The 26482-nt window shown below is 42.9% G+C and overlaps 1 protein-coding gene across 1 annotated transcript in view; it reads left to right on the top strand.

Moving 5' to 3' along the window:
- TXNRD3 (thioredoxin reductase 3) overlaps positions 1-26482 on the top strand; it is a 708837-nt gene that overhangs the window by 638469 nt on the left and 43886 nt on the right. The window contains exons 15-16 of the mRNA XM_044078410.1: positions 2608-2703; positions 12787-12921. Coding sequence (XP_043934345.1) covers positions 2608-2703; positions 12787-12921 — 231 coding nt within the window. The remainder of the gene's footprint in view (positions 1-2607; positions 2704-12786; positions 12922-26482) is intronic.

The raw sequence follows: 26482 nt of genomic DNA, 5'->3' as shown, positions 1-26482 counted from the left end.
GCATCCGATATGACAGTTATGTACTTACCATAACAGTAGATCTGTATTTGTTTCCCTCTTTCCTCAACTTTCCCCTTTCCTTCCTCCATTCAGTTGTTTTATCTTTTGCTCCCAGAATAACTGCATTGATGGCTCCCTTGGCTTGGTCCTGTACATTTAAGCTCTAGGTTTGAAAGTAGGCTCATTCTGTGAGGTGTAGAGGTTTTTTTTTCTGTAAAAGGGACTAAAAATTTTTATGGTATGGGCAAACTAGATCTGAGGTAACTCACATTACAGGGCATTATGGGTAAGGGGGGAAGCCTGAGCTTTGAATCCAAACTGTGTGGCCGAAGTTGGATCAGACACTGATCTTATTACTTATCTGCTGATGAAGGATGGAAGCAATCAACACAGATATAGCATTATTTTAAGCATATAACTTTTATTTATTGTCAGTTAAGATCTCAATCTTATAAGCACTGAGAATGTTTACCCTTATATACTTACTATGCATGTCATTTGTGAGAATGTTTACCCTTATATACTTACTATGCATGTCATTTGCACATGTGCAGCAAGAGCCAGTGAAGTTCTTCTAATCTAAAAGCAGAAGTGCCCACAGTTGTAGTGAAGCTATCTAAAGTGCAGCATGTTTCTGTTCATTGACCTCCTGTGGTTTATTGGGGCAGCAGCAGAGAGAAAGGCTGCATGTGTATTAAAGGTGTATCTGGTTGGCTTGGGCTTTAGTGGAGTGAGGATTAGTATTTTTTTTTAATACTGACAGGTAGCTAGATTATTTGTAGGGGGATAGCTGTGCTGTGTATCAAAGTACTTTGTGTTTTTCATTTGCTCAGTTTAAAGCCTAGCATTAAAGCACAGTGTGTTTGGCATGTGTGCGACATAAATTGAAATTTGTCAGTTTTCTCGCTCTGTTTTTTTTTTTTTTTTTTTTTTTGGGGGGGGGGTAGCTGTGCTGTGGATTAAAGTAACTTCCACTCTACATTTCTAAGTTTAAAGCCTGGTATTAGGGGCCTAGTGTACATTTTTATGAAAAACGGCAGTGTTTATTCTCTTTTGGGAGGGGTAGCTAGTTGTGCCGTGGGTAATACTTGCCCTGTTAATTTGCTATCTATAAAGTGTGGCATTATGGGCTGGGCTAGTGTGTATTTCTGTGAAATTGGGATACTTATTCTGTAGCCAATCTTTGTGTGAAAGAAATTTGAAACTGTCCATGATTTTCACAGAATGGTTCTTGTCTTTGTCTAATATTTTTGAGCTATAACTTGCCCTCTTGTTGTTTGCCCAGGTTACAGTCTGGCTTTACAGGATTTGTGTGTGTGTATGAAATAAGCTGCAATATTTACACTCTGGGCACTGTGTGTGAAACCAGTTTTAAACCGTTCATTATTTTGCACAGTGTCACTTAGTTTGTCTTAGTTTTGGTCTGTGCCTCACAAAAAAAGTAATGGTTCTACTAAATCATTGGAATTGCCATCATTAAATGGGGGAGGAGCTGGCTGTAGATGAAAATAATGCATCCTTTTGTGATTTGTTCAGCTTCCAGCCTTGCTTTACATGGTAGTGTGTATTTTAATGAAATAAGCTTTGGATAATGTGTGTAAAACCAAGTTAAAAATGTCCCTAATTTTGGTGAATGAGCATGACCTGGCATCATTTTGATGTGTTCCTCATAAAGTTGTGGGTTTTTTTCTGGTAAATCATTGAGGACTGCAGTCAGTAAATGACAAACATTTGAGTTTCTGATTTAGTTTCTTCAGAAAATGCATACTAATGCATAAGTTTTATGCTAACAATGTTTAAGTATTTTAGTAATATTTAATATCTATCCCTAATTCTGGGCCTTTGTCTCTTTACATTTTGGCTTTGTCTTGACTCTTGCTGTAAGAGGTTGAAAGGTATTTTTCACCAAAGTCAGATCATGTTTACATGGCAAAATGGCTGCAACTGATGGATGTCAGGGATGTCTGTGGATGAAAGTAACTTGCCGCCTTGTTTTTTGATCAGTTTAAACAGACTAGCTTTGAATGTCTAGAGTGAGTTTATGTGAAACAAGTTGGAATACCTGGGCTAATACATGCTTGTATGAAACAAACCTGAAATACATTGTGTCCACAATTTTAGGTATACTGTCAACAGTGGTGCTATCAGTGCATTTCTGTAAAGCAGGTTCAGATATTCTACTGTGGCCATTTTTTATCTGTCTGACATTTTAGATGTACACAGTCAAGTGGGCTATAATTGGGTATGAGCATTTGCAAACTATGATGGTAGTTCAATGGTAAATCAGGAAGGTGAATCTAAATGAACATGTGCATTTATTAATGGTCCCACCGACAAAAAGTGTGTGAGGGGTGGCCATTACTTGACACCCAGAGTACTTTTGATCTGCCATTGGGTGCTTGCAACAACATTCAAACTGTTTGTCTGGCACAGCTTTGAAAAAGAGCATGTAATTTCAGAGATGTCCTTTGTTAAATACATTCTTTGATCAGATTGCTTAATGTGTGCATAATTTACCAAGATGATTTAACACTTCATAGACAGGTGTGATGCAGCAAAAATTGTTTTCTTGTTTTGAATTTGATCATGTCTTTGTCATTTGTATAGGTTTATCATAGTAACTTTTGGCCTCTAGAATGGACTGTTCCGGGTGGAAGCAATAACTCATGCTATTCAAAAATTATCTGCAATAAACTAGATAGGGTAAGTTTAAACATTTTCCTACTGCTGTATTTTTCCAGTCATTTAAAGTTTTTTTTTTTTCTAACTTTGTGTGGGATTATATAATGGCCTACACCAATGGTTGTTTGCAGTAAAATGTACAAGTGATCTTCGAAGATTTGAAACGATACGAATTTCACAAACGTCAGTCATACTTTGACTTAATGGAGTCAGTATAAATGAATATGGCCTAGGTATGATCTAGGTTTAGTGTGGCACAGGATGTGTACAAGGTGTTGCACATGCATAGTTCTCCATTTAATCCCAGTTTGATATTTCTCATTTTCATTTTGTTACCCTAGAGTAAAGAAGTGTGAATGGTTGCATTAAAGAGAAATGTTTGAATAAATTGGTATTTACTGTAAAATAATGTCATGCATATAGTCATTTACTAAAACAGTGGAAGTTATCTGGCAAGTGTGCATGCTGCAGTGTGAATAGGTTGTATGTGTAACATTATCAAATGCTTCTTGAGGTTAAGCACATTCCTTGTTCAAAATCTGCAGACTGCAGTTTTTTGTTGTAAAGGGGGGTGGGGTTGTACCTTATCCCCTCCTCCCATCATTTCTAAATTGGGGTGTTATGTGAAGTGCTAGCCTCCTTTGCAGACAATGTCACATGAAGTAGCTTTACAGAAGGTATATGTTAAAGTTGTAACCCGTATTAAATTTAAATTCCCCCTACTAATGTGTAATTTCATGCAAGACGGTAAGTAACCTAATTTAGTCTCATGATTGTCATCTTGCATTTCCTTGACATAACTGCTAAGTGATGAGCCAGCAGTTAGGTGCATCTTTCTGGATGCTAAATTGCCAACTGTCTTAGTGTTGTCCTTGAATGACTGGGCAACTGGAACCAAAGCAGTACTCCATAGATGTTTTAGCTAAGGAGTCAGGCTGTCCTTATGAGCTCAGGAGGAGGCCCGTTCTTTAGAGCGGTTTGTTTCCAAAGTGAGATAGAGTTTGGAAGAGCTGCAAGAGCATGGAGAGGACATTTGTCTGTTTCTTGAGCTATACCACTTTAGCCTTGAAATTCATGAACTGAAACAGACTTTTAAAGAAAGCACACAGTTGTAGCATTGCACCTTACCCAAGAAGGAGTTTGTGACCAGCACAAGAATGCAGCTCCTTCTCAGCCTAGTCTCAGTCACCGAGTATGTCAGTTTTTCCCCAAACTGCATATAGTAAATTTTAAAGTATTGTATTTGATGCAGAATATATACAAAGTATTTCCACAGTATTAGTGAAAAGTATAATGTATGCAAAATCTAAAACCAGTACAGTAAATTACAAAAATGTAATATGTATGCACATTTAAAAAATTTAAAATATGGAACAACATGCCATAGACAAGGCCCAAGTAGTCAACTTTGTTGATACTATAAACTTTAAGAATGAGATAAACTAGAGCAGCATAGATCAATTCTGAAGGGCAGTTTGATACAAGTGTCAGGCATGTTTTCAGTCAGCAAATGCATACATTTTTGGCTTCCTATTAAATGATCTAAGACGCATTCTTTTGAATGTGTCTTGATCAAACTTGAAAGCACGAAAGGGCAAAATAACAAAATGGCATATAAGCAAATTATTTCCCAGGAAAAGAATTTGCTTGGCCGCTTCCGTTACTTTGCCATTTTCGTTACTGTAGTGCCGTCTCGGAGTTGGTCTATTTAAGTAGGGGGTACTTTATGTAATGTTTAAAAAAATTTTTTTTTTTTTTTTTTTGTGGAACAGCAATTTTTTTCCCATGGAAAAAAATCGTTCTAAGCATTCGAGATTGTATCCTTTTGCTTACATGTGTTTGACAAATCATCGTTCACTTTAAGCGTTCGATGATTTAACATAGACCCTACATTTTTTGGGGTTGATTTTTAAACCAGAAGATATTGAGTCATCTTGTTAGAAAATTCTCAGCAGGTATTTCTTTAATATGAAGCCAGTAAGTAGTTATGTTAAATTAAACTAATGCAGAAAGAATTACCAGTATTGTAACACTTGGTATCCTGTTGCCAAGTAAGATTCTGATTAGATAAGTAATATGACCTTATCATGCTGTTAATGCTGAAATGTATTCACATATGAACAAGACTAAAATACATGAAGTAATTCTGTAATCAGGAGAGCCACTTAGTGCAGGAAACATTAAAAGCAGCAGATAATTATTTTTAGTGGAAGTCACACAGGCGCACATATCATTAATCTACCTCCGGGCCTACATTGGCCTTGGCAGAGATGCCCAAGAGAGAGGGCACAGCTGGCAGATGAGACCGAGATTTCATGGCCTTCGTCCGAAGGACACTACGTCACCTCCATCTCCAGTGCTAGGTGCTTAAGACACTTGTTCTCTAAGTACAATGTAAGCAAAGTTAGACAGCTCCTTAGAATTTTGGGGATGAACAATTTACAAATATCACAGATGTTATGGTCATGGTCTGGGCCTAGACAAAACAAAGGTCATGGGCATCTTTATGTGGAATCTGCCTTCCACACTGACACTTGCCCTCCCTAGCTGAAATAAAATCACCCCACAATAAAGCAGAAGCCAAAAGCAAGAAAATAGAAATGGAAAAACCCCAACGGGGTACTTTTCTGAACCACTGCTCAACACTAATCTGGTAAGTGAATGTCTGGAGCAGGCAATCGGACAGGTGTCAGAAAAGTTCTGAGGTTGTTGCGTGCTGATGTCTGCTTTATACCAGACATCCCTTTATGGCCGACGTATGAGTGAAGATGTGTGAAGTTGCATGTACCTAGTAGTAGCATGTAGTCTTTTGTATGCTGGCCCAGACGTACGAGTTAGTCGGAGGCGAACTCCCATATATGATGAATACTGCAGCATATGAATAGAAGGACATTGTATAATACAGTGCCATTCTTAACATTGAGATTGCTAAGAGTGTGTGATGCTCCAGCTGTTATATCAGTGAACTATAAACGAGAACTACTACAAATTCCATTTATTGGAGCAGGCAGCTACTCACCGAAGAGAATTTTTTTTAGATTAGATGCAACAGATGTATACTCCTTGTCAGCTAATATTTGTGAAGACTTTCTTGCAGTGAGAGCTTTTCAACTTCCCTTTGTGTCTGGGAGTTCTTCATAAGAAGTACTTGATTATATTTTCTTGCCAGAAGATGGCATGACATTAAATACCCCCACCCCAAAACTTCCCAGTGCCGAAAGTAGAAATTACAAGGACTGCCTAAAGAAAGGTACCAGAATAGGAAACAATAGATGTGAAGTTGTTCTGTCTCGCCATTCATTCTTACAGATGGGTTCGGAGCCAATCCTCTGCTCTGAGTCAGCCTACTACAAAGCTTGAGGTCTTTAGACAGCTCAAGGCCAAGTCCCTATCCCGTGATGCACCTAGGGTTACTTCAGATCTAGTTTGCCGCTGCAATAGATCGGAGGTTCCTCTCATAGCTCAGACCGGTAAACTTTTTTCTACAAGTTTATCTAAATATTTTGATATTTCTCGATTTTAGATTTAGCTTAACTCTTACAGCTTATTGTGTGTATTCCCTTTCCTTGGTGTGCCTTTTTCTTAGCTAGATTTTAGCTCTCTGGCCTCGTTTTTATTATAGGCCTTGTTATATCTTTACTGTAGTTTAATTAGTAGTTGTGTGCCTTTGAATAGTGACTTTTTCTGTCACAGCCTTTTGACATATTTAGATATATAGATATTCGAGTGCTTAGATAAATAGTTATTGTGTGTGTGTGTGTGTGTGTGTGTGTGTGTGTGTGTGTGTGTGTGTGTGTGTGTGTGTGTGTGTGTGTGTGTGTGTGTGTGTGTGTGTGTGTGTGTAACAGTATATTTAGCCCATAGTTTTAAAGGGCTTATTTGATAGTTTTTTGGGTGTGTCTTGTTCATTACAGTACCCTTTCTTGAGACTGCGTGTTCCAGTATGGCTGACCAGGACAAGGATAAACATCTTTAATCAGGGTTTAAGAAATGTCCAAAATGTGGACAGAAAATGTCTGTCACTGATGGCCATGTAAATTGTGTTTACTGTTTGGGAGCATTGCACCTTCAGGAAAGCTGCTCCATTTGTCATTCCTTCTCTTCTAGGGTTCTTCAGGAGAGAAAGAGAAAGTTAATTGACAGAGGATTAGTCAAACTGTCTTTTCGAGAAGCTTTGAGTGACCAGGACATGTCTAGCAAATCCTCAGTCTTCTAAGGCGTCTACTACTTCAAAGTTTTTTTTTTTTTTTTTTTTTTTTTTAACTTCCGAAGTCAGCTCCACAGCCCTCTGAGACGAGCGTCTTGTCTTTTCGGAGCCGGTCCCCAGTCCTGGAGCCGGTAGCCAAGGTACTTTAAGCGCCCTTCCTTCAATCAGTGCCCCCGTTGAGCCATTCATCTCTGTCCTTGATTAGCCTTTCCGATTTGGATGTGGATTGTGTGGTGCAGAAGTTGCTACAGGCACCAGCATTTGCAAAAATTTTGTCAGCTCTAACCTCTAAGCGGTTTCAGAACTGAAGACTGTATTACCATCTACTTCACTTCCTCCTCCGAGCCATGCTGGTCCTTCGGACCTGGAGGAGTCAGACTTGTTGATTGTTGAGCCTTCGGAGCTGATGCCTGTTCCATTATCATCTGTTCCGTTTACTCGGACGTCCTCTGCTCCAATCGAGGAGTCTAGGAGCCGACACTCTCCGGTTGGGTCCGGGGAAGATAGTCAGACTGACAAGTCTGTTCCGACTTGGCCTCTCGGTGCTTTGGCTCGTATGAGTTCGGTTCCTACCTCTGGTTTGGAGCCCACTGCCCCGCTGCCGGGGGTGATGGTTTTCTCGGATCCAGCAATCCCTTTTTATCGGAGCAGGGGTGCCTTCGAAGCCAAGAAGAGAGTTGTGCCTCCTAAGACATCTACATCTTCAGGTCCGACTACCTCCTCCCCAAAAGTGCCTGTGTCCACTTCTGCTTCACAAATCCATTCTAAGTGTTGAGACAGCCTCAGGAAACCCCATTGGGTGGCCCCTGCTCTTCCGAGACCTCACCAGAAGTTCCCACTGATGAGGTTCTCAGGAAGAGAATCTGTAAGAGGAAGCACTTAGACTCCCCACAGGAGTCTCTCACATCCAATACAGACTTGGATGAATCAGAAGGGTCCCCTTCTGAGGATATCTCATTTGCTGAGATACTAGAAAGCTTTAGGCAGAGGAGTGACTGGCAGTCCACCAACTCTACTGAAGACGAGTCTGTTCTCCTGAAGGCTTTCGGGTCTCAACCCTCCACCTCTTCGGTGTCTCCGCCCTTCGATGAGCTCATGGAGCTGGTCTCACGAAGGGAGTGGGAGTCTCCAGACCCCATGGAGTCTGTCCCTAGGAGGCCTAATAAATCCATTTCTGCTCCCCAAGAAAAGTCCTTTCTTACGAAGGGAGTGCCTGTTGATGCCATGGTGGTGGAGGCAGCCACCAAAAAGGAGATTTCGGAAACTTCTTCCTCTATCCATCCTTCTAACAGCAATTCTAGGATCATGGATAGATAGAGTTCAGCGACTTTTGCTCTGCGTTCATTGAACTATCTCACCCATTTTACAGGATTGCAAAGAATTCTCCTAAAAGAGCTTGGAGATGCTCTTCAGGTACAGTAGCTGCAGGAGCTTCAGATAGTCGCCTCCTAGCTTGCCACCCTCAATTCCATAGTGGACTCTTCCATGCACCTCATTTCATAATGCAGCTGATGGAACGTGTAGGGCAGCAGGTACAGGAATTGCTCTTAGGAGACACTCCTGGATGCTTTTGTGTTCTTTCTCGGAGCCCTTTAAGTCATCCTTTGTCAACACCCCTTTTGATGGCTCGTCCCTTTTCGGGCCCAAAGTTAAGGAAACTTTAAAAATGTGTGAACAGGATGGAAAGACTCTGCCTGCCATCCGAGTCCATTTTTCCACTCCTGCCAGACCCTACCCCAAGGGTCAAAGGGGAGGAAAGATGTGGTTCCATGAAGCCTTTCAGGACACGTGGTGAACCCCCCTCCAGGGGCAGAGGAGGGGGCAATAATGGAAGATGCTGCCCTCGCAGTAGAGGGGGTCCGTAACACCAGGGCAACAGAGATCGGTTCTTTGGAAAGCCCTACCAGCACTCCTGAAAGGAGGCCCGACTGTCCTACTCTCGAGGCAGTCTGGGGGTCGCTTATCTTTGTACCCAGATGCCTGGCTCCAAATAAATGACAACTGGGTACAAAGCATAATTTCCAGAGGATATTTCATTCCTTTCACCACACCCCCCTCCATTGACAACAAAAATCCCGGACGTTCCACCCAGTTACAGGGAACAGGCAACAGTAGAGGTCCAAACGTTGCAAAGAAAGTCATCCAGCCAGTCCCAGCAGACCAGTTAGGATCCGGAATTTACTCGAGATTCTTTTTAGTTCCAAAAAAGATAGGGGACTGGAGACCTATTTTGGACCTCAGCAGACTAAACATATCTGTAAAGAAAGAGAAGTTCCGGATGGTCACGCTTCAGTCGATACTTCCCTTTTTAGGGAAGGACAATTGGATGTGCTCAGTAGATCTCCAGGATGCGTACTACCACATAAAAATGGCCAGACCATGCAGGACTCGTCTGCGCTTCCGGCTGGGAGCCAATAATTACCAATTTCGAGCCCTGCCCTTTGGTCTCACTACAGGCCCAGTGTGTTCACCAAATGTATGGCAGTGGCCGCGGCTGGTCTGAGACATTTAAGATTCCAGGTGTTTCCGTACCCAGACTATTGGGCTACTCACCGCCACCTCCAGGCATCAGCTCATACAAGCCAGGGACACCACTCTTTCTCTCTGCAGTCAGCTGGGCATTACAATAAACTCAAAAAATCTGCCTTGTCACCATCACAGCATACCATTTTTATCAGAGCAGAATTGGACACCACCACCACTACTTTGAGACTTCCAGTAGAAAGAGTCTTACGACTCCGCCCACAGGTCCACTATATCATATCCAAAGACAAGGCTCCAGCATCAGAAGTACTAAAATTGTTAAGCACGATGGCAGCTGCAATAATAACCATACCGTTGGGTCGCATGCACATGTGAATTCTGCAATGGCTGTTATTCACTCAGTGGTCTTATCAAGAGCTCCCAATGTCTCATCTAATAATGATGACACACATGCAAAAAGGATCTTCAGTGGTGGCTGACCATGTTACGATAGGTCGTCCTTTTGTTCTACCCCCACCAGCTGCCACAGTGATCACGGACGCTTCCATGATGGGGGGGGGGCATTTTCAGGGAAGAACAGCCCAAGGCACATGGACCGAACAGGAGACACATCTGCATATCAATGTCCTGGAGATGAGAGCGGTACTTCTAGCATTGCAGTACTTCCAGGATTCTCTTCCTCTGGGAATAATTGCAATTCAGACAGATAACATGTCAGTGGTCTGGTACTTGAACAAACAAGGAGGAATTAGGTCCTACCCATTTTGTTGAGAGGCCCTAAGAGTATGGCAGTAGGCTACATCCACCCAGCGCATTCTGTTAGCAACGCACATCCTGGGGAATTCCAACGTGATAGCAGACAAGCTGAGCACAGCAATTTTATTGCCTCACGAGTGGTCCCTCAAGAAAGAAATAGTGGAGAGAATTTTCCGCAGGTGGGGCCAGCCCTGCCGCGACCTTTTTGCCAACCACATGAACACAAAATGCAGAAGCTACTTTGCTGCGATTCCCCCTCCGAGAGAAGCCCCAAGGGATGCACTCTTACACGATTGGCCTCCGGGTCTCCTCTACGCATTCCCTTGATACCAAAGTATTACAGAAAGCAAAAGCCCTGAGAAGGCCCATCATTCAAATAGCCCCTCATTGGCCTCATCAGATTTGGTTCTCCTTCCTTTGACTTCATCAATTGGAGGACCCTTGGAATCCGGACCCGGACCCAGTTCCAGATGATCTGATGCACTCTGGGGAACTTCATCCCTCTCTTCGGTCCCTGAAACTGACAGCTAGTCTGCTCTGATTCCCAGCATAGCCAGGTTCCATAACCTTTCAAAGGAAGCGCAGCAGGTTCTGATATCTTCTCATAAATCCTCTACTAGGAAGCTATATCTTAGCAAATGGAAAAAAATTTCCATGTGGGCCTCTCAAAATAACATTGATCCCTACCCAAGCCCCTATTGCCTCCATATTAGAGTTCTTGACTATGATTTTCAGTAAAGGAGCCGCAACAGCAACAGTTCTGGTTCAACTTGCTGCTATCTCTAATTTTCACCTTGGGTTCGAAGGATTAAACATAATGTCACACAAACTATCCAAAGCCTTTCTCAAAGGGACTTTTCATTTCAGGCCACCTGTAAAATCCCCTTGTAACCCATGGAATCTAAATTTTATGCTTTCACACATTATTCTCCCTCCATTCAAACCAGCTTCCTCATGGGATTTGAAATATTTCTCATGGAAGACTTTTTAGTAGCCATCACTTCTGCCCGCAGTGTGTCAGAGCTTCAAGCCTTGTCCATAAAGCCTCTTCATTTGATTTTCCATGCTGACAGTCTTACTGTGAACTAATCCCTCTGTTTTGCCCATAGTCTGTACTGAAACTAATCTTAACCAGATTATAGATTTTCCAGTGTTCCCCAAACACTCCAACAATTTAAAGTATATGCTGCACAAGCTTGATGTTCATAGCCAGCTCAGATTTTACTTGGATAGAACAAAAGAGTTTAGGAAATCAAAACAGCTTTTTGTTTCCTTTTCAGATTCCAGAAAAGGTATGCCAGTGGCAAAAACAACTAAGTGGTTATCGGATTGTATCACCTTTGTTTATTCAGCTGTGAATATGTCCTTACAACACAAAATTAAGACTCATTTTACCAGAGCAGTGTTTACAGCCTCTGCCTTTTCTGCTAGACTTCCTATAGACCACCTTTGTGCAGCAGCCACTTGGTCAAGACCTCATACTTTTATCATTCATTACAAAGCTGACAGGGCCTCTTTTGGGTCTACTTTTCTGAAAAACATACTCCCGTGAGCCACCCGAGAAAGATGGTGCTTGGGACGCTACGCATCTGTAAGATTGAACGGTGAGATAGAACAACTTCACATAAAGAAGTTATGTACTTATCATAACATTCCATGTGAGTTGTTCATCTCGCCTCCTACCCCCTCCAGGGTTTTTCGAGGACCGAGATACTAGATTCTTCCTGGTTGCTTAACCCTTCTATGGCTTTCTCTTAGAGTGATAGAATGACACATGGTATTATGCGCAGCAAACAAGATCTGAGGTAACTCTAGGTGCATCATAGGATAGGGACTTTGCCTCGAGCTGTCTGAATACCTCGAACTTTGTAGTAGGCCAACTCGGAGCTGAGGATCAGCTGAACCCATCTGTAAGAATGAAGGCGAGATGAACAACTCACGTGGAACGTTATGGTAAGTACAAAACTTCTTTTTACTCTATGCAAAGTATTCTTTCAAGGTAAGCTTAAATGATAGTGTTTATGCTGTTTACACTGTATTTCTACACAAGTCTTTTTCCTTCATTAATTTGATTTTCAGAGTTTTTCTCCCATTTTAAGTTTGGAAGTGTATCTGTGATGTATTGGGACCATCTATTGAGAAGGATTAAATATTTAAACATATCTATTTTGTGTTACTGTGGAGTAAATGAAAAGGCTTTTTGTGCATCTGCCTCTGCGTGTAGTATTGTAACTGCAAGAACAATAAATCAGCCAGGATTTTTAAGTGCTAGACTAGAAGTGTCCTGACCAAAATTTGCATATGGGGAGGATTTCCCTGTACTAGGAGTGGAACATGTCATCCCCCCCACCCCACCAAAAAAGAATCTCCCCTCAGTCTTAAGTCCTTGAGTAAAAGAAGCAGCATAACACCACTTAACTGTGATGAGAAATGCGTTTAGCTTAGACACAGTTGATTTTGTTTTGCATATGGAAACACTAGGTCACCTGTAGTCTAACAGAACTGTAGTTAAAGGTGCTTGAGCATTTTTTATGGCTGTTGTGCAGGTTGATTACTCTGTAGAAAAGTGTCTTTAGACTAAAATAGATTGGAAAATCTAATTCTTTATGCATATTTGTGACAATTGAATTGCATTTGTATAATTTGATTGTTTAAAGGAGCGCATAGTGGGACTCCATGTTCTTGGCCCAAATGCTGGTGAAATAACCCAAGGTTTTGCTGCTGCCATGAAGTGTGGGATCACAAAGGAGCAGCTGGATTCTACAATTGGCATACATCCAACATGTGCAGAGGTAAGTAAAGTTATGTTGCAATACTGCATTTTAAATTAGTCGTGGCTACTAATTAACCAGAACTTTTGCAAAACAGCAGCTTGTGCAGTGTAATCTGATAAAAGCCTTGTGCACTTTTGCAGTCTGCATGCTTATTTCTGAATTTTGTTCAGTCTTGTCAATTGGAGCACAGTTATGGTTTTACCATAAGGGCAGTGAAGTGGACTGAGCAGTTGTTTTGGGCTTCCTTTGCTGGAAGTAGTGTTTTTAAAATTACCTTTGGTGATCAATGCACTGAATATTTTTCCCCCTAATTCTTTCTTCTCATTATCTCAAGAGGTAGTACTGCTCACCTTTGGCTTTGAAAGATCAGAAGGCTATGGGTTCTATTCCCACACCAGGTAGTTCATAGGTTTATAGGTTTATACTAGGCTATCTGCCCTAAGGCATTTATAAACCTAGCCCAAAGTTTTGTGGCTTACGCCACCCCTTATATGAAAAAATACTGTACCCATTAGTTTGTTGTGCCTCTGTCCAGCAGTGACACAGAGATGATTCCCGGGGTAAACCTACGATCTCCCATCCACAGGTCAAGATTTCTCTTGAACAGAGCCAGCGAGGTGCCCTGCCTCACATGGACCGGGATTTTATTCCACAGCATAGGGAGTCTCTGAGTGATAAATCTATCCCTCCAGCATGTCCTATTTATATCCGTGCTAAGGTTTAAGTCGCTTGCTCTAGTGGTTTTGGTGGATTTGGATTTTTTGAGGTGGAGCATGTCCATTTTCCCAGTACTGATACTGTAGCACTGTTTAAGTGGAGGAATGCTGCATTCCTGAATGTGCTGTCCTTTAAGACCTTAAACCAAAGCTCTATCTGTCTGAACTGGTGGTAATGTAGGTCGTTGTAAAAGATCCTGTGGCTTTTTTCAAAAAGATTAGGGGAAATTCCACAGTGCTGTGACCACATTTCAACTAGTAAGTATGAATACCATCTCTGGTCTTCCTGAAAAGAGGCCATTGGTCTGGAGTTGACCCTTTCACAACAAAGTGTAAGTTAGTAAGCAATGTAGCTTGTGAAACCTGTTTTCAGGTGTCAAGCCGAGATAGGTGTTCATTGTATCTGATGAATTTTAAACTGAATCTGACCAAAAAGTCCAGTGTTCTGTTTTTGTCCAATTTAGCTGTGGGTTGTCAGAGCTGACTTATTCCAACCTCAGAGCCAATCATGCTTTTTGGTTCCAGGGCTCTGTCTGACACCTCCCTGACCGATAATTCCTCTGGTCTGCACTCTACTACCTCTGATTTTGTTTGCTACCTAAGTGTTCAGCCGTGTATCCACTGGCTCCTTTTCTGCATATCCTTTGTGACTATTGCTAATTGAAAACTAATACCAAATCCTCCCTTATTGAGAGAATTTTGCCCAGTGCAGTTGAGGAAATATTTAACTGTAGTGTTTTCTTAAGGTAGCTTAGGTATTTAGATAATATTGTGTTTTGTAGAAGTGTTTTTAGTAGTGTTTAATACAGTTGTACTTAAGGTAAGGATCGTATACTAGTTTAGTCAGCCATATTACTGATCATTATTGGGTGTGCATGTGCTAGGGTGTTTTATCTTTTTCCTTATGGCTTACGGTCAGGGATTTAAAAAGTGCACAAGAGTGTGGGCACAAGCTGCCGACCTAGGACCCACACTCCCTTGTGTATACTGTTTAGAGGCAGCCCATTTGGATACTACTTGCCAAGCCTGCACTTCTTTCAGTACTAGAGCTTTACAGACTCTGCGTGAAAAATTGTTAGTTAAGGGACTTCCTTCCCAGTAAGAGTCTGCTATCCTACTGTTTCCTTTTCCACTTCATCTCCCAGAAACAAGGGCAAGAAAGCCAGGAAGAAACCAGACCTAGAAATCTGAATGAAAGTGTATAGAGAAAAGGGGATTCTGAGAAGTCCAGTAAGAGGTCACTGGGTCCTTCCAGCAGTCTGCTTCAGAGCCTAATGTACCAAGGCTTTTGCAGCAGACGGGTCACTCTGTGGCATGCTTCTCCCACTTGGCCACATTTCTCACAGAACTGGTCCGCTCCAAATATCAATCTCCTATTCTGTAGGAGAAGTGCTACTCCAGACCATCAGTGGCATTGTCATCCCAGTCTTTGAGGAGTTTGACTGAACCAGACGTCGATAGAATGAGAATTCCTCGGGATGCAACTACAGCTTGGGGTTCTTTCGATACCATCCTCTGGGAATGTCCCAAATGCTGGTCCATCTACCACTATACATTATGTTCTTTTCTGGTACCAGTTCTACCATCTTTGCCAGTAGTTCCTGGCCCAACCTGCCCCAAACCACCGTTTTCAGAGCTGATAGTTCAAGTAACTTTGCAGACTGGTTCCCTTCTTTCAGGTCAAACATATTTGGATCCATAAGAGTCTTGGAGTTGAAGCTTGGGTGTCAGTACTTGAGGGGGGGGAGTTGACCCTGAAGCTGTTGGAGCCATCTATTCCCCTCAGGACGTCTTCACTAGTTAGCTCAGCACCGAGATCAGTCACTGCATTGAAACCCATCAGTTCCAAGTTTTCCATTCTGAATGAGGTAAGGAGGGAGCCTCTGGAGCTGATGGCTTCTTCTACTTTTGAGGCTTTTCATTGGGTTCTTTTGATACTGATGGAAAAGGCACTCCCTTCAAGGTCTGCACCATTTGTACCCCAGCTTGGATCAGCTTCTATTTCTCCATTCTTCAGTCAGACGGGCAGTCTGTCCCACAGGCTCCCCAGGTTTCCAGCTGTTAGCTCCCAGTCTGATTCTGAACCCTCTGATATTCCCCCTCAGACAGTTAATCAAAAATAGACATCCAAACAGAAGCATCTATACTCTTTGCCAGAGTCTGTCACAGAGTGCACGGATTTGGATGAACGTGAAAGCTTCCCAAGATCCCCCTGTGGAGATGTCACATGAAATACTGGAATTGATGAAACTGAGAAGAGGGTGGTCCACAGTTGGCCCTTCTCCAGACAAATCTGTGTTCTTGGAAGCCTTTGTTTCCAGGTCATCTTTCTCTTGGCTTGTACTACCTGTTTTTCCACTCATTGATCTGATTGCACAACTGCCATGGAAGAGCCCTGATGTGTGATAGAGCTTGTTTCTAAGAAACAGGATAAAATTCGGTCCAACCCCACAGACAAAATGTATTGGAGCAGGGGTCCTCCTGTAGATGCAGTGGTTGTAGCAGTGACCACAAAAGGACCTTCAGAATCAGAAGATAGTTCTATGTCCATCCCACCTAATAGAGGGTCTGGGGAAACAGACTTCTGCTTCAGTGACCTTTGCTCCAGGCAAATGTACAGAAAACAGTGCATTCCCAGCTGTCCTCCCTCCCATTCTTTATCAGATGTAGCAATGGGACTGTTATCGAACACAGCTGATGGTACAGCTGTGGCTGCAAGCACCAGTATTGCCATTTGCTGACATGGCTGGATGCACCTCTGACTCTGCAGAAAGCTTAGGATGTCCTTCATTAATGCCCCTTTTGATGGGTACACTTTATTCAGACCCATAGTTAAAGAAACTCTTAACAGGAGTCAGCATAGGTTTGGTAAGCATCTACACTTCTGCTACCCTAGCCATGAGAGCCCTTAACTGCCAGTTTCATGTGATAAAAAATATCTGCAAACTATTTTAGAGCAAATGACACAAAAGAATATCTTCCCTGGGACAAGAACATTTCCAAGGAATTGTTAGACCTTTGCCATTCCAGCTCCCAGGTGACTAGACACTTATTACAATTACACTGCGGCTGTGATGCTATGGAGCCCTCAAGTCGAGCTGCAGTATCCTGTTCTGTGATTAGAAGGCATGCTTTGCTTAGGGAACAGACCCTACCAGACCATGGCAAATCCAACCTTCTGGATGCACCCCTGGATGAGGACTTCCTCTTTGGACCTAAAGCTAAGGCTGTGCTCAAAAAGATGGAAGATAAAGCAAAATCTATGCTGACTGCCAATGACTTTCTCCAAGCTCAGCCTCCTAGGTTTAGTAGGAATTTTCCCAATAGACACTGGCCCTTTCCCCCTCAATCAAAAGGTGGGCAAAGAAAACCCCGGAGGGAAAGGCCTCAAAGGCAGCATCAATCACAAAGGCCCAGGCAGTGGTCCTTGGAAACACCCAGGCAGGGGAGTTCTAGGCCAACAGAGCCCTGGCAGAGGGCAGCAGAGACTCCTCCTCCCTGCCTCCCACCCTCTCCAGAAAAGATAGGAGGAGGGCTATCCCTGTTCAAAGAAAATTTGGCCCTCATTACTTCAGACAAGTGGGTTTTGAAAGTTATCTCAAATGATTATAGGCTCACTTTCAGAGTCATTAAGATACTCTGATTACCCAGATATTCCACAAAATCAAAGAGGAGAGGTCCTTTCTCAAATTCATGATCTGTGCTCAGAGCTCAGTGGAACCAGTACCAGAACACCAAATAGGGAAAGGGGTTCTACTCCAGGCTATCCCTGGTTCCCAGAAAGGAAGGCTCTTGGCACCCTATTCTTGACCTGTCCACCTCAATCAGTCCCTGTACTGGTACCAAATTTTATAATGTTGACTCTTCAAAAATTTCTTACCATGATCGCCCCTCAGGGCCTTAGTGGTCACCTTGGACCTAAAATATGCTTGCACATTCCTATAGAGGAACCTTGCAAATGTTTTCCACGATGATCGTGTTACACTGCTGCAGTCATTACACTTGGGTTATCCTGCCGTCAAGCGGTCCCGCAAGTCGGCCAGACTTCCAAAGTCTTGGTCCGGCGTCGGTTGCTGTCGCTTCTTCCCTGACATCAGTGTGCCAGGGGTATATAAGATGCATCCAACGCCATTTTCTTCAGTCTTTCTTGCCGCGCAGTGCCCGAAGCAAAAGCAGTTGGCAAGTGCCGGTCGGCCGACTCCTGAGATTTTTGAAGTCGAATTTCAGATCCGAAGTCTTCAATAAAGCTAAGTACCCCATTGGGGAAACTTTATTTTCTCGCCTCAGACCGATGTCAGAAAAAGTTAATAATTGTATTTCTTGTGGGAAGCAAATACCTCATAAGGACTTCCACTCTTACTGTATTCCATGCCTAGGCCCTGATCACGACATCACTAGTTGTCGGTTTTGTGCCAGATTTAACAAACGCACTATAAAACGACGTTTTGATTTTACTTTGCATTACTTTGGCCGAAGGTTCAATTATACAATGCCGTCGGAACAACCGACGACTGCAATTCATAAAAAACGCAAGGATAAGGACAGGCATCCAAGATCCAAAACAGACGACAAAGCCTCTTCTAGGCCAGTCGCTGGTTCTCAGTGAGGCACTTTCGCAGCCCCTGACACCCGCTACCTCGGAGCCACAGGCCGCCTCCGACTCCCACGTGGAGACAAGTAGGCCTCTGGAAACTCAAGGTATTGAGCCTACGGAAACTAATCACTCAGATGGGTCCAGAGCCGCTGAGCAGGCATCGGCTTCTGATGATTTCAGACCTTCACAACTTACCATTAAAGCAACAGCCAAGACAAAAGCACCATTAAAGAAGCAAGTACAGCGTTCTCCTGGACAGTCCTCCATGCCCAAGAAACAGATGCTCAAAATGGCCGAAGACCTCATTACTCTAATCAGGGGTTCCCATCCCCCTCCTGAGAAAAGGCCTAGGCAGGATACAGACTGATTCCTCTGATCAGGTTTCCATTTCGTCTGATTCCTCTTCAGACCAGGGATACTCTCTACCCCCCTATGAGGACTCTGATGCTGAAGAATCTATCCCTTCAGCCTCTCCTCCTGAGGATTACTCTTTTGGGGAAACTACATACCATGAGGGAGCATTTCCATTGGGAAAGTCAGGATTATTCAGAATCCAAGAAAAGTCTCAGGGACTTCCTTTTATTGCTTCAGCACAGGCCCCTTGCTATTCCGCCTGTTTTAGATATTGTGGATGATGTGTTCTCTGAATCCAGCTTATCTCTTGATTCTTTGCCCCCTGCACCCAGCCATACCAGATAGGTACTATAGAGTCCCTGACTCTCACAAGTTTCTTTATAAAAACCCTTCTGCTGACCCAGAAACCATTTCCCAGGGTCCCAAAGGGGTTAAGGCTTCCATTGCAAAAAATCCAGTCCCCTCTGACAGAGATTCTAGAACATTGGATAGATGGGGGAAGAAAGTTTACACTTCTGCAACTTTAACAGTAAGGGCTTTAAATTGTCAGTTTCAGTTTCACATGCTTAAGTACCAACAATATTTAATGGCTCAGTTAAAACAGAAAATGCTTACAAGCTCAGAAGCTCCTGACTATAAAGAAATGCAGGATTTATTGCATGCAGTTGAACAGGTGGGAAAACATACTCTGCAGTGTGGTTTTGATTCTTTAGAGGCCTCTTGTAGAGCCGCAGTTACAGGTTTTATGATTCGAAGACATGCTTGGTTAAAAGAACAGTTTACCTGATCATGTTAAGGCAAAATTATTGGATGCTCCTTTACAGCATGATACATTGTTTGGTGTTAAGGCAGAAGAGGTGTTAAAGAAAATGGAGGATAAAGCTAAATCTATGCAAACGGTCAAAGATTTCTTACAGGTACAGCCACCTTGATTTAGCAGAAATTAGCCTACAAAAAATGGTCCTTTCCAGTGTCAGACAGGCCACAGAGAGGCAGATACAGATGCCCAAGAGGCAGATCCTCAGCCCCAAAGCTCTAACAAAGAACGACAGTGGGGTACCTCAACCCCAAAAGGAGGTGAGGACAAATCTCAACCATATAGGAAACGGTCCCAATGACTTCCCCTACATACGCCAAGCACTTCCCTTTTGGCAGCACCCTTAGGGGGAAAACTAGCACTTTTTTATCAAAATTGGCAGTTCTGAATATTGTGTCTCAAGGTTACAGGTTCCACTTTCACACTTTACCAAGGCTAAAAGGAATGCCAAACTTGCCACATAATCAATGGGCAGAGGCTCAAAAACAAATATCAGCCCTCATGGACATGAGAGCTATTCAAAAAGTACCACACCAGGAACAAGGACTTTACTCAAGACTCTTCCTGGTCCCCAGAAAGGACAAAGCCTGGAGACCCATACTAGACCTTTCAACTCTAAATACTTACCTGGATGTTCCGAAATTAAAAATGTTAACACTACAGCAGCTTAAAATTCAAAATGTTAACACTAGAGCAGCTTCTTCCCATGCTGGGCAAGAAGGCTTGGCTTGTTATTCTAGACCTCAGAGGCATACCTGCATGTCCCTATCAGACACAATTGCAGAAGATACCTCTGATTCAAAGCTGGTACAATGCACTACCAATTCTCTGCACTGCCCTTTGGCTTATCTACTGCACCCAGGGTCTTTACAAAGTGCCTGGCACCAGTAATTGCATTTTGCAGACAAAAAGGAATTCAAATATATCCATACCTGGATGACTGCCTCATCCAAGCAGAGACAAAGGACATTCTTCTAAAGCATCTGGCGTTTGTAAAAAGGGTGCTAATTTCTCTAGGGTGCACAGTAAACGAAAAGAAGTCAAAACTAGTGCCCTCACAACAGATAATATTCCTGGGTGCCAGCTTAAATACAACGGCCCAGATGGCTTATCTCATGCCAGACAAACAAGGACAACTGACTCAATATTTTCAACTATTGGCAAAAAAGTCCCATCTCCCTGCAAGAACAGTTCTGCAGGCCCTGGGATTTATGGCATCCTGCATACTACTAATTCCATATGCCAGACTGCATATGAGGAAATTACAGTGGTACATAAAAAGTGTTTGGACTCAGCACTCTCACAGTTTAGAAGCAGTAATACCAATAATTCCCTGCCTACAACAGGAGTTTCGATGGTGGGCACAGGCATGTCTTCTCAACAAGGGTCAGCCTTCCTCTCTTCCCACAGCCAGGCAGACACTAACAGATGCTTCAGACTACGCCTGGGGAGCACACATGGCAGGAAAATGTATTCAGGGCAAATGGACCACAGACTAAATGCATCTTCACATCAATCAAAAAGAGATGTTGGCTGTTCAAAATGCCCTAACAGCTTTCAGGGACCTTCTGCATCCAGGACATTTACTATTAAAGACAGACAACACCACAGTAATGTGGTACATAAACAAGCAAAGGGGCCCTCATTCTTATCCCCTATGCAGGCAAGCCATGACATTGTGGAACACAGCTCTAACTTATCAAGTTCATCTGCAAGCACAATTCCTGCCAGGAAAGAAAAATACTCTGGCAGACTATCTAAGCAGAAATATCATGGACACTCACGAATGGAAACTTAATCCACAACTCTTCATCATGGTAACGCAAAAATGTGGATGCCCAGACAGATCTTTTTGCCTCCCCACTGAATTGCCAACTACAAAAATTCTGCACAAGGACTTATCACACACAAGCATGGAAAGTGGATGCTCTCTCGTTCAGCTGGAAAAGCCTAAAAGTTTATGCCTTCCCACCACTGCCTCTCCTTTCAAAGGTACTCCTAAAAGCCAGACAAGAAAAAACACAGATGAATCCTGATTGCTCCAGACTGGCCATGCCAGCACTGGTACCCAATCTTAAAGAACCTAGCTCAAGGCCCACCATGGATTTTGCCTCAATTTTCACACCTTCTGACTCAACAATGCAATCAGATCCTGTACGGTCAGCTCAAAACCTTAAACCTGGCTGCATGGCAGATTCATTAGTCAAACAGGCAACACCTCTCTCTAAAGCTGTTATGGATGTCATTTTGGAGGCCAGGATGCCTAGCACCAGGAAATCGTACTCAGAAAAATGGAAGAGATTCTGCGCCTGGAACCAGGCTCAAAGCCTTGACCATCTTGTCCCAAACATTCCTCATATTTTAACTGAGATGCTGGACAAAGGCCTATCCTCATCAATTAAGATCCACGCCTCTGCCATTTCAACACATCACAACACAGATCCTCCTTTATTCTCTCATCCCTTGCTAAAGCAGTACCTCAGAGGGGCTAAAAACGTAAGACCGCCCCGGAGAGCACCAACACCAACTTGGGACCTCAAGTCTGTTTTGGAAAAACTGACCCTGCCACCTTTTGAGCCAGCCAATACAGCCGATCTAAAATCTTTATCATGGAAAACGGCTCTGCTCCTGGCAGTATCTTCAGCACGAAGAGTCTGAGCTACAGGCATTAATGGCAGTGGAACCTTTTATAATTTTTCATCAGGACAGAGTTTCTTTAAGGACAAACCCTACCTTTATGCCAAAGGTGATATCTAGTGTGGCTCTTAACCAAACCATCCATTTGCCAACTTTTTATCCAAACTCCCAGAATAAAGGGAAGAAACTTCTGCACTTTTTGGACATACACAGGCAGCTACGCTTCTACTTGGACAAAACAAAAGCTTTCAGGAAAACCGAGCAACTGTTTGTAGCATATGCTGCAGGATCACAGGGCAAGGCTATTTCAAAGCAGGCTATCTCCAAATGACTAGGACACTGTATTCGTTACTGCTACACACAGCATGTAAAATCTGTCCCTAATAACATTAGGCCACATTCTACCAGAGCAACAGCCGCTTCAATAGCCTTTCTCAGAGGAGTACCAACCAAGGAAATTTTGGAGGCTGCAACTTGGAGTTCAGTGCACACCTTTACCAAGCATTACCACTTGCCTCTTTACTCTAAATCCAGAGCAGGATTTGCCACTACAGTTCTGCAGGGCCTCATAGCCAATCCTAACTCTTTATAGACCAGCCACCCAACCTCAACTTTGGGATTCTACCAAAGTGTAATGATTGCAGCAGTGTAACATGATGAACATAGTACAGTTTTGTACCTACCATAAATGTGGATTTTCGAGTGTTCATACTGCTGCAGTCCAGGTTACCCTCCCTCCATCCCTTCTGTCCTAGCTGGACTTATCTATACCTTTCTATCCTATACAACCTTTGTGGTGTATTTGCTTGTAACTGAAGGTATTGTTTTTATTTTACATATATGTTTTATTAGCAATATGTATTGCCTACCTACTTGGGGGCACCTGACATTTGGGGCAAGAAAAACTGAAGAAAATGGCGTCAGATGCATCTTATATACCCCCTGGCGCACTGACATCAGAGAAGAAGCGACAGCAACTGACGCCGGACCAAGACTTTGGAACTCTGGCCGACTGCAGGACCGCCTAACGGCAGGATAACCAAAGTGTAATGACTGCAGCTGTGTGAACACTCTAACATCTACATTTATGGTAGGTACAAAACTGTACTTTTCAGAGCAAGTACTAGTCACTTTCAGTTCTCTGCACTATCCTTAAAGAGGAATTTGCATGGTGGACACTGGCATGTGCCCAGAACATTGGTCTCCCTTTCAGGTTCAACCTTCAGGTCCAAACACTAACCATGGATGGCACCACAAATGTAGAAGAACAAAAAGTAATTGGATAAAACAACGAAAGCCAGTAAATCCAACGAAAAAATAAACCGCTCAAATCCAAAAACTCTAGCACCTCTGCTTAACAGCCTTTAAGGAGTAAAAAAACATTACATACGCTCACACCTTAAATAGTATTCCTAAAAACACCAGATAATACCAAGTCCAACAGGGGTCAGCGTTCCATATTTTAGAATAAATAAAATTTCTTTATCTATTATCTTCTCTAAAGTAATACCTTTAAGTTCCCCTGGATCACTATTATGGTGTAATTTAAAATATGTAGCAAGAGTGCTCTCAAGTCTAGCATTCTTAATATCCTTAAAATGCTCCTGTAATCTAAGCTTTAAAACCCTTTTGCTTTCCTCTATATAAAACAAATCACAGGAACATTTTAATGCATAAACAATTTCATGTTAGTGTCTCCCATTGGTCCTAAGAGGTACACCATTGTACAATGTTTTAAAAAATACTTACTGTTAGAACAACTATTACAAGCAAAAGTTCCTATATGTCAAAGTTCCTTAAGTTAATTGCTCCCAGGAGTAGTAAATTTGCTGTGAACAATCATGTCTTTAATATTACGTCCCCCCCTTAGAGACCAAAGGGCATCACATAGTGTATTTACAAATTCTTTAAATTTTAACAAAAAAAATACTTTATAATATTTATCATTTGTTCTTTAAATATATTGTACATAGTAACTACACAAGCTTAAACTACATATGGTTCAGAGGCAGGCTAGCGGGCTCATTTCCAATACCTTCGATTGCAAGGCAGATGGAGAAATTCAGCTCTGAGACAAACGCACATTTGGAAAGAACTGATGGCAGTTCAAAAGGGCCTAGTAGCTTTCAAAGGAAAATGGGAACCAGGGGTCCTGCTAGTCAAAACAGACACCACAGTTGTGTGGTATGTTAACAAGGAGGCACTTGGTCTTGCCCTCTTTGTTGATTAACTGTGCAGGTCTGGGAGACATTTTACCCTCTGGGGATGCATCTTATGGCACAGTATCTTCCAGGCGCTCAAAACACTCTAGCAGATCATCTCAGCAGGAACTTAATGGATCTCCATGAGTGGCATCTTCATCGGGGAAACGTTTTACAGCATAGTCCAGAAATGGTATCCCCACATATAGACCTATTTGCCACCAAAGAAAATGCTCAACTAAAAAGACTCCCTTCCAGGAGCAAACTGCACACAAGACTGGAGGACAAATGCTTTCTCCTTCCTTTGGAGCCACCTTTTCCTTTATGCACCCCCCCCCCACCTCTTCTACCTTGTGTCCTCCATAAAATCAGGGAATAAGCTGCAAGGGTCATTGATAGCCCCAGACTGGTCCAGGAAGCATTGGTATCCTGTGCTACTAAGTTTAACCAATGAAAATTCATGGCAGTTACCTCATAGAGGGGACCTTCTGACTCAGGATAAGGGGAGGTTTGTGCATCCCAACCTGCAGAGACTCTGACAAACTGGGTAATCCCCCAACATCCTACTGTTAGCATACCCTAAGCAAACAAGTTAAAGACATTCTCAAGGAGGCTAGGAGGTGTAGTGCTAGGAAGTCATACTCAGCCAAGTGGAAAAGATACTCCATTTGGTGCAGGCGGCAAGGCCTCAATCCTAACTCAGCCAGTATCTCTGCCATTTTAGATTATCTGGCTACCCTGGTTGACAGAGGCCTATACTCTTTTTTTTCTATCAAAATTCACACCTCTGCTCTGTCAGCCTACATCCCTATTCTTCCTCCTGTCTTCTCCCAGCCCTTGATGAAACAGTTCCTTAGAAGAGTGATTCATGTCAAACCTCCCAGGAGACAACCCACACCTTTATGGGACCTCATTTGTGCTCTGGAAAAATTGATGCTACCCCCCCCCCCCCCAATTGAACCGGCAGCTTCTTCTGACTTTAAATTCTTAACTTAGCCAGTAAAAGGGCAGTCTTCTATCACCTGAGCTAGGAGGATCTCTGAGCTGCAAGGATTTGCGGCAGTGGAACCATTTCTCATATTTCGCTCAGACAGAGCATCACTCAGGACTAATCCATCCTGCCCAAGGTGGTCACAGACACATCCTTAAATCAAGTTATACACTTGCCCACCTTTTTCCCCCAGTCCTCAGAACCGGGAGAGAGAATCCTTCATTCCTTGGATGTGCACAGACATCTCTGCTACTATCTTGACAAAACTAAATCTTTCAGAAAACCAAACTAAATCTTTCAGAAAACCAAACTAACTTTGTGCCCTTTGCCATTGGCTCTAAAGAGAAACCAGTTTCCAAACCGACTATTTCCAAGTGGATCTCTCACTGTGTTTCGTTTCTTATAGCCATTATGGTTAAACGCCACTTGAAACTGTCAGGACTTACTCTGCTAGGGCCACTGCTACCTCTTCTCCCTTCCTGAAAGGAGTGTCTCTCAAAGACATTTTGGAAGCTGTCACCTGGTCATCTGTGCATACCTTTACCAAACACTACCACTTATCAGCCTTCTTCAGGTCTAGAGCAGGATTTGCCACTGCCGTCCCGCAGGGCATCCGGTCTTCCCTATAATCTTCCTTCCACCCTCATATCAGCTTTGGGAATCGTCCCACAACTCAGGACTGCAGCAGTGAAACACGAAGAACATAGTACAATTGTGTACACTTACCGTAAATGTAGATTTTGGAGTGTATTCACTGTTGCAGTCTTACCCTTCCTCTTTCCCCCTTTGCCTAAAGTAGTAGTCTTTTTTTTCTATCTTCACTAACCAGAGGACCTCCTGGGTGTTTTCCCCACAGGGTCCATTTAGTATGTTTGACCCTTGCTCATGGTTCATCCTGGGGGATCCTACCTTCTGGGTGCAAAAAAAAGTCATGGCGTCTGTTGGCTCCCTTTATACCCAAGCATACTGACGTTGGATAAGACATCTGCCAACCTTAGGAGGAGGGAGAATTTTTTACTCTGGTAATCTGGTCGGCCAAGGTCTTCCACAGTAGGAAGTTCCACAAGTAAGGACTGCAACAGTGAATCCACTCACGTCTACATTTATGGTTAAGTGTACACAACTCTACCTTCCCAACATTCCACCCAGACAATGGGAAGCTGTAGCAGCAGAGATTTCCGAGCTGCTAGCAAAAAGTCATCCACCAGTCCCCGCAGACCAGATGGAATCCGGAGTGTACTCTTATGTTCTTTTTAGTACCCAAGAAAA

This window comes from Protopterus annectens, chromosome 7.part0, assembly GCF_019279795.1.
Source record: "Protopterus annectens isolate FY-2018-M chromosome 7.part0, PAN1.0, whole genome shotgun sequence".
NCBI lineage: Eukaryota > Metazoa > Chordata > Ceratodontiformes > Protopteridae > Protopterus > Protopterus annectens.
Note: the sequence above shows the minus strand (reverse complement) of the source record. Positions and strands in the feature narration are given on the sequence as shown.